General features: G+C 51.6%; 1 protein-coding gene across 2 annotated transcripts; it reads right to left on the bottom strand.

Moving 5' to 3' along the window:
* Window positions 1-6524: 6524 nt before the first annotated feature.
* On the bottom strand, window positions 6525-14208 carry FLYWCH2 (FLYWCH family member 2). 2 transcript variants are annotated; one of them, XM_079943904.1, is made up of 3 exons: window positions 14078-14208; window positions 8037-8468; window positions 6525-6829 (listed from the first exon to the last, which is right to left on the bottom strand). In XM_079943904.1, exons 2-3 carry the CDS (start codon window positions 8365-8367, stop codon window positions 6726-6728), a joined length of 435 nt encoding a protein of 144 aa, XP_079800030.1. In that variant the 5' UTR covers window positions 8368-8468; window positions 14078-14208; the 3' UTR covers window positions 6525-6725. The 2 variants fall into 2 exon arrangements, with proteins under 2 accessions (XP_079800030.1, XP_079800029.1); XM_079943903.1 differs by having other exon boundaries at window positions 13966-14194.
* Between the last annotated feature and the right edge of the window lie 2007 nt (window positions 14209-16215).

Below are 16215 nucleotides of genomic sequence, written 5' to 3'. Positions count from 1 at the left end.
GTTGTAGCATGCCAGTAGTATTTCATTATTTTTATCGTCAAATAGTATTGCACTGTATGGATATACCCCAATTTGTTTATCCATTCATCTGTTGACTGACGTTTGCATTGTTTCCACTTTTTGGCTACTATGACTAATACTTCTGTGAACATTATGTGCAAATTTGTGTGGACAGATGTTTTCAATTCTTTTGGGTATACACCTGGAATTGGATTTGCTGGGTCGATGTTTAACCGTTTGAGGAATTACTAGATTGTCTTCCACAGGGTCTACTCTATTTTACATTCCCACCAGCAGTGTGTGAGGGTTCCAATTTCTCCACATCCCTGTCAACAGTTGTTATTATCTGTCTTTCTGATTACAACCATGCTAATGGATATGAAGTGGCTTTTCATTGTGGTTTTGATTTGCATTTCCCTGATAGCTAATGATGTTGATCCTCTTCTCAAGGGCTTATTTGACATTTGCCTATCTTCTTTGGAGAAATGTCTATTCAGATCCTTTGCCCATTTTAAAATTGAGTTGTCATTTTATTATTAAGCCTAAAAATTCTTTATATTTATATTCTAGATACACTTCCATTGTCAGATATATGATTTACAAAATCTTTCTCCCATTCTGTGGGTTGTCTTTTCACTTTATTGCTCCCAGTTAAGATGGTGTCCTTTGAAGCACAAAAGTTCTTAATTTTGATGATGTCCAATTTATCTGTTTTTTCTTTTGTTGCTTGTGCTTTTGATGTCACATCTAAGAAACCACTGCCTAATCCAAGTTCACAAAGATTTACCTGTATGTATTCTAAAAAGTTTTATAGTTTAGTTCTTACATTTGGGACTTAGACCCATTTTGAGTTGTTTGTTTGTTTGTTTTTATGGGCAAAGTAGGGCTCTGATTTCATTCTTTTGCATACGGATATCTGAGTTGTGCCATTTGTTGAAAAGACTGTTAATTCCTCTCTGTGATTATTTTGGCTCCCCTGTTGAAAAACAATTAACCATAAATGTGAGGGTTTATTTCTGGACTCTCAATTCTATCCATGGGTCTGTGTTTATTTTGTGCCAGCACTACATTGACTCAATTACTGTTGGTTTGCAGTAAGTTTTGAAATCAGAGAGTGTGAATTCTCCAACTTCGTTCTTTCCCTTTCGTTTTGGGTCTCTTGAGTTTCCAGTTGTCATCTTTCTTGTCAATCTTTTTGAAAATGAATCTTCTTTTAAATTTTACATCATTGCAAACACACTCCATGGCAATTATTTTCAAGTATTCCTGCTTTTTCCACCTAACTGTATATTATAAAACTCACCGCCCCCATATTATAACCGTATTTACATATGGCTGGCTACATAGTTTAGTTATTTTCCTATTAGACACTAGTTTCTTTTTTTTACAGGCAAATGTATTTTATAAGATGCCCAGATCTCATTTTTTTCCATCATAATACATCATATAAATTCAGGGGAAACATTTAAACGTTTTTCAGATCACATGATCTGATATAGATTTTCTAACCAGAAGAATCCTCCAACTCAATTTGAAGAAAAAAAATTTTTAAGCATTTTTTAAATTAATTAATTTAGTTTTGGCTGCGTTGGGTCTTCGTTGCTGCGTGAGGGCTTTCTCTAGTTATGGCGAGTGAGGGCCACGCTTCATTGTGGTGTGCGGGCTTCTCATCGTGGTGACTTCTCTTGTTGCGGAACACGGGCTTTAGGAGCGTGGGCTTCAGTAGTTGCGGAACGCGGGCTCAGCAGTTGTGGACACGTTTCTAAATTTCACTATTGCTGCTGTGGCTGGCTTTATTCCTAACTTTTGGGGAACCTGGGTGAAAAGTATATGGGCATGCTTTGTACACTTGCAGTTTTTCTGTAGGTGTGAAATTATGTCAAAATAAAACGTCAGAAAAAAAAAATCTGCCCCTTTGAGGGGATTCCGTGCGGGGAAAGCATCTTTTTCTGCACTGGTCCAACCCTTGCCCATCTATCCAGCCCTCGCCCATAGGTCCAGCCCCCACTCACAGCGCACAATCACTGCACACTTATTCTCTGATCACCCTGCGCGGTGGGGACCGGGATTGTTCTGGCGCAGGGAGCTGCGGGGCCTGGGGACTGCTTTCCTGGACACTTGGCGGGTGGCGACCGGAGCGGCCCAGCATCCTCCGAGCGGACACCCTCCCTGCCTCTCGCCTGCCCAGGCGCGACGACGCCCCCGCCTCCCCTCCTGCAGGGCGCCCCGGGCCCTCCGCTCACCGCGACCCTCCGCAGCCCCGCGGACTCCTCCCTCCGCCCGCCCTCCTTTGCCCAGCCGGAGCCCCCAGTCTCCCAGTTGGCAGAGTGAAGACGCTGCTCCTCTCTAGAAAACGCCACTACCCTGACACCCCTCCCCTCCGCCTTCCTCCTCTCGCTCTAAAGCTGCTGCTGGAAGTCCCCGCCGCCCCCCTGCCCCTGGGCTCCAGGCAGGTGCAGGTTCAGGTCCCATGGGGCCCTCCTGCCCTGGTCCCCCGCCCGCTCCGCATTTCCACGTTCTCCGCATCCTCCGTCGAATCACCTCCTTCCCGCGTTCTCCCGCCCCCTTTCCCATCCTTGTTTTCAGTCCTCCGCCTCCCACTGCCTCATCCTCCGCGCCTTCCTCTCGCACCTACGCTCCGCCCAACTCCGACTGCGCGCTCTGGATCCCCGCACCTCTGCCCCTGCCTGGGCTCCGAGTGCCGTACCCCATCCGCACCCTGCGCCTCTCCGCCCGCTCCCCTGCCAGGTCTCCACCCTGGGCACCTTAGGAGCCCAAGTCCACAAAGACCCCTGCCGTGGTGGCGTTGAGCTTACGTTATGGGGGGTGGGTTGGGGAGAAGCAATAGATAATAATAAACAATGAGTCACATGGGCTCTTAGAAGAGGTACTTGCTGTGGGGCAATCAGACTGGGAGGAGGAGGGGCTGCGACTTGTGTTGGAGTGTCTGAGGATGACGAGGAGTACGGATCTCACCCGCGTTCTTCGGATAGCCGGCCATCTGCCGGATTGTCACTGAGGAATCATCCCTGGCCCCTGCAGAAGGCAAGTTAGAGCCGGTGCCCGGGCCTCAAAGGGCCTGGGTGGGCGTCCGGAATCTGCTGGGCCTGACGGCGTCCGCGCGCGCCTCCTCCCGGCCTCCAGGAGAATCAGCCACACTGAGCCTGGCGGCGGCTGGGGGAACGGGGGCGTGCCTGGACCAGCTCTCCAAGCTAACCAAGGAAAATGCAACCCCCAGGAAAAAGCACGCAGAGGTTGTGCATACAAGATGAAGCGGGGGGCGTTATCAATATTTTCTTCTTCTTCTTCTTTTTTTAAATATTTTCTTCTTAATGATATTACCGGATGTTTGCAAGGATGCCTGAGAGCCGGGTATTCACGGGCCGCGGGTGGAATGATAGTGGCTGTGTCCAATCCGTGTGCAGGAATCTCACCCAAGGCTTTTGAAAGGATTGTTGCCAACCTGGAAACAACGGATACGTCCAACAATCAGGACTGGTTGGATAAATGATCCACCCCTGTAGTGGTACGTTGTAAAATGGACGCTGGAGAGACATTTGTAATACATTAAGAAAAAAATAGGGAATTCCCTGGTGGTCCAGTGGTTAGGACTCCGTGCTTTCACTGCCGGGGTCGGGGTTTGATCCCTGGTCGAGAACTAAAATCCCGCAAGCCACGCAGTGCGGTAAAAAAAAAAAAAAAAAAAAAAAAAGGCACTTTATCACCCCAATTTTCTGAATATAAAAAGTATTTATCATAGACTTATCTCTAGATGGTGGAATTATTGTAGATTTTGTAATATTTTTTCATAATCAGTATTTTCTGTTTATTTTCATGAACATGAATTACCTTTTTTTGTTTGTTTTTTAGCTTGAAGGAAAGACCAATGCAAGATATTTTTTTAAAGTAAGTGTAGGGACTTCCCTGGTGGCATAGTGGATAAGACGCTGTGCTCCCAATGCAGGGAGCCCGGGTTCTATCCCTGGTTGGGGAACTAGATCCCACATTCATGCCACAACTAAGGGGCCCATGTGCTGCAACTAAGACCCGGTGCAGCCAAATAAATAAATATTTAAAAAATAAGTGTACAGTAGTCATCCTATTTACTTTTTATCCCCATCATAATTAATGCCCCCACCCACCCACTCACTGAGTGCAGAGACTCAGAACTTGTATCAATCTGCCACTTCTGAGGGATTTCTGCTCCGTTGACACTGGTGGGAACCACTCTTGACCAACAGGAACACACCCGTCCAGCAGGATGCCAACTGTGTGAACTGGAAGGCCACTTGCCCCCAGCTGCCTTCTCCCCTTGGATTCTCCTCCTGGTGGATGGCACTGTCATCCCGGGCTGGGCAGGCCAGTCTTCCCTCAAATACTGTCCCCCAAAAGAGGCCTACACTGAGCCCTTCTCAGTCCCCTTCTAGAATCTCCCATCTCCCCTCCCTTTGCTCTCCCCCGGGCTGTGGTGGTGCCCTCACCAGCCTCTCCGCTCCCACTTGGGACCCCCTCCAGTCTGTTCTCCTCAGGGCACCAAGGGAGTTTTGTAAAACGACACTGATCACATTCCTCCTCTGCATAAATCCGTCCCAACCTCCTACTACCCGTGATGAGCCTGGAACCCACCTGTGGCCTCAAGGCCCTGGGCCAGTAGCCTCTGCCAACCATTCCTGCCTCGTGGCCTTCCTGTCCTACTCCGTCTGGGCTCACTCCTCCTAAGCCCGCCCTCTTCACCTTTCAGTTCCCTCCACGGGGCTTCCTCAGGCACCTGTCATATGCTGAGGAGCTCCTGGTCCTCTCCTGGGCAGCCCTTAGCCCCAGATTTCATGGACTCATCAGCAGGAAGTCCTGTGTCTCCTGTCTACCTCTGGGAGGCTGGGGTTGTGACCTGTTTACCACTAGGTCCTGTGTAGCAGACATTAAGGTCCTCAAGAAGTGATGAGGCAAGAAAGCGGCAGGACTAGGAGGGAGAGGGAGGGTGAATCTAGGTGAGGGATATGTGGTGTTGCCTGCATGTTCCTTCAACTTTTATGGGAGTTTGAAATGTTTCAAAATTTAAAAAATAAGAAAAGCTTAACACCTCCGGATCCAGTGTATGAGCTCCCTGCCTGGCTTGGCAGTGGCTTCCCACCCTCCTGGCAAATGACAGGCACCACAGGCCGCTTGAGCCCCCGGAGGGAGGTGCACCCTTCCTGTGCCCCCACCCAGCCTCCAGGGGCCACCTAGTCAACCAGGCCCCCTCACTGGGGACCCAAGTGCCACCCCCGCCCCAGGCTCCCATGGCAGCTGCAGAAGGGGTCGATGGTGCCACAGCAAAATGCAGGGGAGTGGATGCCTGCAGTGACCCTGCCCAGGCCAGGACTGCCTGGAGTCCAGGATGAGTGGCAGGGGTCGAGGCTGGCCAGTCCCTCTCCCCACCTCCTCTACTCCATGCCTCCTCCACCATCAAATGTTAAACCAGAGCAAGCCCTCGGGCAGTCTCCTCAACTGACAGAACCAGCCCTCCAGGATGACTCAGAGCCTCAGGAAAGGAGAAATCTTGTGGGGGATGGGAATCTATTTAAATATAGAATTCAGACAAAACAACTTTTCAAGTTATGGTTGCAGAATATAATTGTTACAGACAACTATGCTGTAAAAATAACAGCAAAATGGAGAGTTGGGCGCTGCGGATGTGCTGTGTAACTCACTTTTCCCAAGAGGGAGTCAACAGATACTGATTAAATTTGGAAAATGTTTGAAAACATAAGTCCTCTAAACTCTACTTTTAAAAAGTAATCCATTTCCTTTTGCCCAAAGGCAGTTTTCAAATGATGAGGAACACGTGGGCTGAAGCAACTTGAGGCCGATGCCTTTTCTCAGGGGACCCCGACTTATGGTTGAAGGAGGGGAACAGTGTTTCTTCATCTTTCCCTCCAGCAGGGCAGCACCCAGGGGACCTGAGGAGGGGCTCAGGCTCCCAGGAATCTCCCTCAGCCCCCAAACCACCCAGAAGGAACATGGCAGGGGCACAATACACTTCTGTCAGGCGTGCCCCCTCACACCGCAGGCTCACCTCCTCAGCAGAACCTTGGGCTGCCGTGGACATCAGGGCCCTTGTGCACAGGGGCTGTCAGTCCTGTGTGGCTCCCTGGAGGAGGTGGCCTTTATGAGGGTCCAGCAGGAAGAAGCAGGCTGAAGCCTCCTGGGAACTAGCCCTGGAAGGAGAGCCAGGGAGGGGCAGGATTGGCTTCCCAGGGGTTCAGGGCTGGACACCAAAGGCAGCAGAAAGTGGAAACCTCAGAGACTCCACCTAGTCTCTGAGTCAGTGGTCGGGTTTTCCAGGCTGAGGAGGCCCTGGGGGATGGAGGCCGCTGGAGAGCCCTCCTGGGCCTGAGAGATGGCCCAGGCCAGGAAGCCCTGGAGCAGGGCCAGGTAAGGGCTGGTGGGGGTTGGGGAGGCTCAGGAGCAGGGGGGTGGGGATTGGAGCTGGGACCTCAAAGGACCCAGAATCATGGAATTTTAAAAACCTACCCATGGTGGGATCTAGTGTACAGCTTCTTTTATTCTCTTTTTAATTTTTTTTTCTGCTTACAAAAGTAAATTATGCTTGATCAGAAAAAGATTACAACGTTGAAAGTGAAAATCAGCCCAGCGGCTGGGCCGCAGGCAGAAGCCCAGTGGAACGTGTAGAAGTTGCAGCCAAGTTCACTGACCCAGCCAGGATGCACCCTCAGTTGTCAGGGCTACGGGTCCTCCCTGGACACGATGGGGCCCATGGTGGACTCCTCCCCATCCACCAAGGGACTGGGGGCAGGCTGTCCTGCCAACCTTCCATCTTCTTTTCCGTCTGGAAGAGAAGGGGATGGGTCAGGCTGTTGTCAAAGGAAAAGGGGGAAGGGGTGGGGGGCAAACCTGGGGGTCCCAGCTGCCAGAGCAGGGGCAGGGATTGCTGACTCCAGAGACATGCTCCCAAAGGCCACTGGCCCAGGGACACAGAGGCTGTTTCCAGGAAACTTTGGGCCAAATCTGGGCTGAGCATCAGGAAGCTGCTGCTCCCTCCCCGCTGCCTGGCCCAGGATGGGGCAGGAGGTGGGGAGGGCCGTGGACAGGTCTGGAGGTAAAGACAGAGAGGCAGGTTGAGAGGTGTTGACTGCCCATGAGCATCTGCCCAGGGGAGCCCATGGGGCCAAGCTGCAGCCCTTGTTACGCTCTTCATCTCTCCATCTGAGGAAGGGTGACTTTGTCCTGATTCTCACAAAGGTGCCATATGGGGTGGGGTCCATATGGCCCCAGAGCCTGCCTGATCTGAGAAGTGAGCAGAGGTCTCAGTTGGGGTAGAAATGGCCTGTCCCATCCAGCTCAGCTGGAAGAATGGGCTCTGAGCCAGAGGGGGCCCCCCCATCCTTTGCAGTGAGCTAGCTGGTGGCCTCAGGGTGGTGACTTGGCCCTTCTGAGCCCTGCCTCCACACAGGTACTGAGGACAGAACCCTCTCTGCACTGGGCAGAGGCAGGTGGACATGAGGAGGCACTTGGAGCAGAACAGGCTGGTGGAAGGGCTCAAGGGTGAGCCAGGCCCACTGCAGAGGGGCCTCCAGGCTCTGGGGTCCCTGACTCCAGCAGGTGATGGAGCCTGAGGGGGTCCCTCAGGTCCCCTGAGAACTCTAGGCTTGTGGCTGGGGATGCCCCTATCTCATGAAAAACACATAAGAGTAGACACGGAGAGAAATAGGCCCAGGAACACAGACATATAAGAACCCACACAAACTTACTCTCCTAGGCAAATACACACATAGGGAGACAGAACCTTAGAGAAACACACGCGTGCGCGCGCGCGCGCGCACACACACACACACACACACACACACACGGAGGCCTATAGACCCGCAGAGATTCACACTGAGATAATGTAGACAGATGCACGCAGAAATGTTCACAGCACACACATACTCCCCTGAGCCAGCCGAGCCTGCTGTCCCCCTGGCTGCCCAGGTGACAGGGGACTTCGGCCCCAGGAAGGTCTTGCTCCCGCCCTGCTCGCTGGGCTGGGGCCTCACCTGTGTCCAGCTTGCTGCGTTTTTGCTCAGGCTCCTGCGGGGCGGCCTCGATGGCCCGCTGAGCCTCGGGATGGATCTTGAGGAGGGCTTTGGCAAGGGTGGCGGGGCCGGGCACCCCGAGGGACATGATGCAGTGCACTCCTTTGCGCTTGGCCCCCGCCACTTTGGCACTGTCCTTGGAGGCTGTCAGCAGCACCAGTTTGGAGAACTTTCTGGGCTTCCTGGGGGCTGCGGGGACGACATCTGTGCCCGGCTCAGGGGACTCAGGGGAGGGCTCCTGGCCGGCCTTCACGCTCTCGCCCTCCTGCTCACTGGGCTCGGGCAGGGGCATTCTGGGACCGATGGCCTGGCCCCCAGGCCACGCTCAGGCCCCAGCAGATGGATTTCTCCTCCACCTCCCTGGAAGGAACCCAGCAGTTCAAGGGCTCCGTCCTAAGGCAGGAGGCAAAATCCCATTAGTGGAGGTGCCCTTAGGCCTGGGTTCAGGAAGAATCTGGGCTGGAGGTTGGGGCAGATGGGGCTGCCTCGGTGCCCCCAGGAAAGGACCTGAATGGAGCCAGAGAACCCTGGGCTGGTGCTTCTGCTCCCTTGGTAGCCTTGGGTCCGTCACCTCTCCCAGCCAAACCTCACTTTCCCATCTACAAAATGTGCCCAAAACAGGGCTCTCAAGGGGCTACTGGGGTGACCAAGGTGCTGACAGCTAAGTTACTAGGAATCCAGGCCCACAGGTGCTGAGCACGGGGTGAAGTGCTTCCACAGGTTTTTCCACTTAACCTTCAGCCCCATGTTATTGAAAGTTGATCTTTCTCATTGACCCAGGTTACAGATGAGGACACTGAGGCATGCAGCCATGAAGGCAGAGCTGGGAGTCCAGTAAAGGTGGGTCCAGAGCCCGCCCGTACAGCACCTGGGGTACCTTGTCCAGGATAATGGACACCCATCTTCCTGAGCACCAGTCTTCAGGGAAAAGTACTTTGGGGACAGGAGCTCAGGTCACTGATACTCCCAGAATGCCCGGTGCCCTTCACCCTGACACTGTGTCACCAGGAACATGGGCTGGGCCCTGGGAGGCAGAGCTCTCCAGATTTACAACTAGATCCAGCCCCCATCCCAGGCCAGAGGCCCCAGGGCACCCAGTGCTAGGGAACACTAGGACCCCACGAGGGCAGTGACCTTGTGTCTGAGCTGGTGCTGGCTCTGCCTCAGCTGAGTGGGGACAGGGCTGTGGAGGTGTCCAGAGAATCTGTGGTCACTGAGGGCTCCCTGGCTTCTGGTCTGGAGAAGCAGAAAGGATGGATGACAGGGAATTCCCTGGTGGTCCAATGATTAGGACTCTGCACTTTCACTGCCGGGGGCCCGGGTTCAATGTCTGGTCAGGGAACTAAGATCCCACAAGCCACATGGCATGGCCAAAAAAAAAAAAGAAAAGAAAAGAAAAAAATGGATGACAGGGGCAGCGCTGGCCTGGAGACCGGGGCTCTGGGGCATCAGTGTGGGCTAGCTGTTTTGTCTGTTGGGGGTGATTGGGTGGTGGGCAGATGGCGGGGTCTTTCTCAGTTTCCAGTTTGGCCCAGAAACAAGATTGCCGCCTTGGCAGACATCTCACCCTCCCTGTCCAGGACTCAGGCAGCACCAAGGCCCGTACACTCTTACTTGGCCCCCTAGACCTGTTTCTCCAACCTGGCTTTTAGTTGTGTTTCTCTGGGCGCCTCCAATGCACATGGCTTGAGGTGTCCATGCCCCGCACCCAAAAGTCTTCGAAGACCCCTTCATCCATGAGAGGAGCCTGAGGTGCAAGGCCAGTGCATGGTTGGGGTGCCTTGCCCCCTGCAAGCTCCCCTTCTCAGTCAACTAGACATGAAAGCAGAGACCAGACAACTAGACACGAAAGCAGAGACCTCCCAACTGCGACAGAGGAGGACCCCCACCTCCAGGGGGTGTAGCCTCAGGTAAATGCTTCCTGGTAGCAAGTCACCTGACCACAGGCACCCCTGGGATTGATGTCTCATTATCCCTCCTGTCCCTGGTCCAGCCCCTGGATAAGCTAACCCCTACTCCTCCCATGTGGTCCTTCCCAGCTCTGCCCATCCTGCCTCACAGGGCAGGCAACATGGTGGTACCTGGGACCTGGGGGGACATGGGGCCCAGCAGAAAAGACACTGCCTACCCCCCCCCCCCAACCCAGAGAACCACTCTGGGCAGGAAAGGGTTATGGTGGGAAGCCCCACCCACAGGACCCTGCCTCCATACCCTGACTGGCCTGGTGTACAACACTGGCCAGCAGCCCACACCTCTGTGGTCCAGGAAGGAAACTCCAGGAGGTTGGACCCCTTTCTCACATCATAAAAATAATTAACTCTAAATGACCATAGACTTAATTATGAGAGCTAGTGATAAAACTCTTAAAAAAAATAAGAAACGAGTAAATCTTCCTGACCTTGGATTAGGCAAAGCTTTCTTCAGTACGACACTAAAAGTACAGGTAACCAAAAAAGAAACACAAAAATTTGACTTCATCAAAATTTAAAACTTTTGTGAGTCAAAGGACACCATCAAGAGAATTAAAAGGCAGCCCATAGGATGGGAGAACATTTTTGCAGATCATACATCCGATAAGGGACTTGTATCTAGAATTTATAAAGAACACATAACTCAGTAATAAAAAGACAAATAACTCAATTTTTAAAATGGGCAAAGGATCTGAATAGGACTTTCTCCAAAGAAAATATACAAGTGGCCAGTAAGCACAAGATGTTCAACATCATTAGTCATGAGGGAAATGCAGATCAAACTATAATGAGATACTATTTCACACTACTAGAATGGATCTAATAAAACAAAACAAAAAAACCAGACAATAACAAGTGTTGGTGAGGATGAGGAGAAAATGGAACCCTCATACCCTGCTGGTGGGGATGTAAATAGTGCAGCCACTTTGGAAAACAGTCTGATGATTTCTCAAAAGGTTAAACATAGAATTACCATATGATCCAGCAATTCCACTCCTAAGTGTATCCCCAAGAGAAATGGAAACTGATGTCTACATAAAAACTTGTACATGAATATTTGCAGCAGCATTATTCATAGATGCCAGAAAGTGAAACAGCCCAAATATCTATCAACAGATAAATGAATAAATGTGATGTATCCACACAATGGAATATTATTTGATAATTTAAAAAATTCATGCCACGACATGGGTGAACCTTGGAAAGATTAGCTAAGTGAAAGAAGCCAGTCATGAAAGATCACATATTATACACTCCATTTCTATAAAATGACCTGGAGTCTATAGAAAATCTATAGAGTAGAAAAATCCATAGAGACAGAAAGTAGATTTGTGATTGTCTAGGGCTGGGGGTGGGAGGGATGGGGACCAGAAGAGTGAGGAGTGAATACTAGTATGTATGGGGTTTCTGAGGTGATGAAAAAGTTCTAAAACTGATTGTGGTGATGGCTGCACAACTTGGTGAATTTACTAAAAGCCATTGAATTGTACATTGTGAGTGAGTAAATTGCATGGTATGTAAATTATCTCAATAAAACTTACGTATTGAGAAAAGAGAAATTAAGTCTATAATCAGTGGTTTCCCCACTTCATGATACCTAAGAATCACCCAGAATTCTTGTTAAAAATGCACAGTTCTGGACTCCTCCACCCCCAGACTTCTTTCTCAGTGGGTCTGGAGAGGGACCTGAGAATCTACATTTTTTTTTTTTTTACCATTACCCTATTTGATTTGATACTTTGTGAAAAATGGATGATGCCATGGGCCCTCTGTTTAAGAAGTTTCTAATTTCTAGTTCATAGCTGAACTGTTTTTCCACCACTCCATGTACAGGGGTGGACAGTTCCTCAGGCTGGATCAGTCTCTTTTCTGGATTCATCCCTAACCTTCTAGCAATTTATTTTTGAGATGTGAATGGAAGAGTTGACAGGCAGCTATTTTAAGCTATTTATTTATTTATTTAAGCTATTTATCTATTTTGAAAATTAAATTTTTACTCAATAAAAGTTCATTGAATTAACAGAATTTTTAGAAGTGAAGCAGAAATGAATTAAAAAGATCAAAAGGCTTAATAGTTTACCTTACTTCACTCACTTTACACCCTCCACCTGCATCCCCAGTCGGATGGTTTGATATTGCTATGGGTCTCCAGTCACCCATTTATCCTAGCCAGCTGTCATGATATTGTAAGATGGCTCAGTGTAAACCCCAAACCACACAATGTTAAGAACTGGCAGGAGCCTCTTAGACACCTTGGGAGGCAGAATAATGCCTCCCCGCTGCCCATCGCTAAAGCTGTCTAGGTCCTGATCCCTGGAACCTGTAAATATGTTACCTTACATGGCAAAGGGGGAATTAAGTTTGCAGATGGCATGAAGGTTACTAAACTAGGAGATTATCTTGGATTGTCCAGGTGGTTCCATCACAATCACAACGATCCTAAAAAGCAGGAAACACAGGTAGAAGAGTCAGAAAGAGTGGTGTGATGATGCAGGCAGGGTCAGCGAGAGGAGAGATTCAATGTTGCTGGCATTGAAGGTGGAGGGAGGGGGATATGAGCCAAGGAATGCTGGAGGCCTCTAGAAAAGACAAAGAAACAGACTGTCTCTTCTAGAGTCCCCTGGAAGGGTTACAGCCCTGCCCACACCTTGATTTTAACCCAGTGAGGCCCGTGTCAGACCTCTGACCTCCAGCACTGCATGACTTTTACAAAGCTGTGTTGTTTTAATCCACTAAATTTGTGGTAATTTGTTATGGCAGCAGTAGGTAACTAATACAAGGTCCAATCCCTTGATGGTGAGGTTCTGAAAGCCAGGATCATGGGAATTACCTGGCGGTCCAGTGGTTAGGACTCCCTGCTCTCACTGCCGAGGGCGCAGGTTCAATCCCTGATTGGGGAACTAAAATCCCACAAATGGCGTGGCCAAAAAAAAAAGAAAGCCAGGATCATTGCCTGGAAACTGATGATGGATTAACAGAATTACCATTACCTTCATATGTATGGGAAAGAAATACCATCAATGTCCACCAACACCTGCATTCTCAGCTAAGAGGCCAACCCCTTACACTCTCTGGGCTGGTTTCACCTATGTAATGGGAGTAGTGGTGAACTTCGCAGGGGCTCTCAAGAGCAGGCAGGCAGGCAGGCAGGCAAGGGTGAAGTCTTCAAGTTACCAGTGATACTGACAGATGCCCCTTCTATAATCGCTGTCTCATGTGGTTCTTGGAGGGCTGCTGGTGGGATGATGGACCCACTTAGATATGCAGGTACACATCCTTACAGGGAGATTTTCAAAGCAGCAGTAAGACCCAGAATGGGTCAAGAACTGCTACTCTATAGTGTGCAGGGAACAGCTTCCCCAAAGTGGGAATTTCATGTAATGGCACCTCCTTACCCTAATCACCATGGCTTGGAATCTTAGTTACTTTTACTCCTCCTTACCCACTGCAATTTGTCCTAAGACCTGTCTATGCTGCGCCCAAATGGCCCCTGCTCCCCGCCTCTCTCCTCTCGCATCATTACCGCCACCTCCTAAGCCTCCGGAGTGCCTCCCCCGCCCCAACATCTCAGACCTCCAACTGCCATCCCTGCGAGCATCTCTAGAGCCACAAGGATGGGACGGGACTGGGGATGGGTGCAGCGCGGGGGCAGTACTGGGCGGGGCGGACACGGTCAAGGAAAGGCAGACCAATGTGGGGCTCCCTGACTTGGGGTGTGAGAGCTCAGTCCTGGGGTAGGGTGGGTTGGGGAAGGACGAGCGAGGAGAAGAGCTGAATCGCTGGTGAAGGACAAGGAGGCGGCCTGAGCGCCGGGATGCAGAGCTGGGGGGCACCCCCCAGCATCAGCAGCCCTTGGGGATCCCCAGAGGAGCCCGGCAGGGACCCGAGACCCTCCCCAATCCGCTGGGGCCCGTCCTCACCGGGCACCGGCCGGGCGGCGACGGCAGCGGGGCCCTCCCTCTCCGGAGACCGAGCCGCGGCTGGTCCCTCAGCCTCCGTGCCTGGGGCCCCGGTCTGGGTTCGGGCAGTCACCTCAAGCTGGGGTCACGGAGCGAGCATGCGCAGAGGGTTTGTGGGGGGCCCATTCCTTGGGCTAACTCGATTTCTCCGGGTCTTCCCCTCGCGGGGCAGAACTGGCGGCCTGACCAATCCCGCGCGGGGGCGGAGCCAGGGCTCGCGAGGGGGCAGGACCGTGCCGTTATTGGGCGGTGGCCCCCGGGGGGCGGGGTTCAGCCTTCCAGTGGCCAGACTTCGAGTTTTGGGCGGGGCTCTCCCAGGACAAGAGGGGGTGGGTTTAACTGAGACCACACGGCCTCCCCCAGCGTTTGACCTCGGCTCCACGTAGAGGAAGTCACAGCATTTGTTTAAAGGCCTCGATCGTCTCCGTCGTTCTTCTGAGCGAGCAGAGGGAAGAACTTTCAGTATGCTCATCAAAGCTACTGATTCCGCTCCGCCCAGCATCCCTGAGGGCGCAGCATTTTTGCCATTGGTCCCTCCCCGACCCTCGGTCCAGCCCTCGCCATTGGCCCCTCCCTCGTTATTGGTGCTCCCCGACCCTCCCCCGCCACAGGTGCAGACCTCGTCCATCATCCCGGCCTTCGCCCATCGGTCCAGCCCGCACTCACAGCACACAGTCACTGCACACTGATTCTCTGACTACCCTGGGCGGTGGAGACCGGGATTGCTCCCGCACGGGGAGCTGCGGAGCCTGGGGGCTGCTTTCCTGGACACTTGGCGGGTGGCGATCAGAGTGGCCCAGCATCCTCCGAGCTGACACCCGCCCTGCCTCTCACCCGCCACCCCTCCTGCACGGCGCCCCGGGCCCTCCGCTCACTGCGACCCTCCGCAGCCCTCCCCCCGTCCCCCTTCGCCCCGCTAGAGCCCCCACTCTTTTAGCTGCGCGTCCTAACGTTGGCAGAATGAAGACGCTGCTGCTCTCTAGAAAACGTCACTCCCCGGACACCCCTCTTCTTCTCCTCCTTTCTTTCTCTTGCTCTAAAGCTGCTCCTGGGCTCCCAGCAGGTGCAGGTCCAGGTGCCATGAGGCCTGCCTGACCTGGACTTCAGGCATGTCCCACGTTCTCCGCATCTTCTGCATCCGCCGTGTCCTCCAGTTCTCCCGCGTTCTCCTGTATCCTCCTCCTCAAGTCCAAATATCAGCAGAACCTGCAACTGCCTCTACAAAGGCTCCTAGCTCCCTCCTCCCCCGCCTCACCCCGCCACCGCCGCCCTGGCTCTGCAGATCCCTGATCACCACCCTCGGTTCAGCAGCCACGGCTTCCACCGAACTCCAATCCTTTCTCCAGGGGCCAGGTCATTTCCTGGGTATTCTTCAGAGTCATTCAAAGGCCTTCATGAATTTATTTGCCATTATCTATTAATAATCCACTGACTACTGGTTGTTTCTAATTTTATTACGTTATAAATATCTTTGTATCTAAATTCCTGACATCTGATTATCCCCTTTCTTGAAATTTCAAAAAAATAGTAAAAGAAGGCAAATGTCTTAAGAGCTTTTTATTTTATTTTTGATAAGTTTTTTAAAAAATTATTTATTTTTATTTATTCATTTTTGTCTGCATTGGTTCTTCGTTGCTGCGCGCGGGCTTTCTCTAGTTGTTGCGAGCGGGGGCTACTCTTGGTTGTGGTGCGCGGGCTTCTCATTGCGGTGGCTTCTCCTTTTGCAGAACATGGGCTCTAGGCACGTGGGCTTCAGTAGTTGTGGCACGAGGGCTCAGTAGTTGTGGCTCACAAGCTCTAGAGCACAAGCACACCAGTTGTGGCACACGGGTTTAGTTGCAGCATATGGGATCTTCCCGAACCAGGGATCAAACCCTTGTCCCCCGCATTGGCAGGCGGATTCTTAACCACTGTGTCACCAGGGAAGTCCATAAGAACTTTTTAAACATGTTGCCAGATTGTCCCCAAGGAAGTGCACAAGCTTGGAGTCAGATGCCTGTGTTCAAATCCCAGCTCTGGCGTTAGCTTGCTGTGTGACAAGCAACTGCTTCCCCTGTCTCTCAGTTTTCTCATCTGATAAATGGGTATAATAACATCACTCACCTCATGGAGTCATTGTGAGAATTCACAGAGTATTATCCTGTGGGTCGTGGGTTCCAACATTTATATTCCGTAGTCCAGCGGTTCTCAGGCTTTTTGGTCTCAGGACCC

The sequence above is a fragment of the Stenella coeruleoalba genome (assembly GCF_951394435.1).
Source record: "Stenella coeruleoalba genome assembly, chromosome: 15".
In the NCBI taxonomy this organism is placed as follows: Eukaryota; Metazoa; Chordata; class Mammalia; order Artiodactyla; family Delphinidae; genus Stenella; species Stenella coeruleoalba.
Note: the sequence above shows the minus strand (reverse complement) of the source record. Positions and strands in the feature narration are given on the sequence as shown.

Excerpts from the sequence above, each read along its gene's own strand:
- FLYWCH2 (XM_079943904.1), bottom strand. The coding sequence starts at position 8,367 with ATGCCCCTGCCCGAGCCCAGTGAGCAGGAGGGCGAGAGCGTGAAGGCC. Across the intron at positions 6,830-8,036 it reads ACGCAGCAAGCTGGACACAG|ACGGAAAAGAAGATGGAAGG; the intron begins GTGAGGCCCCAG and ends CTTCTCTTCCAG.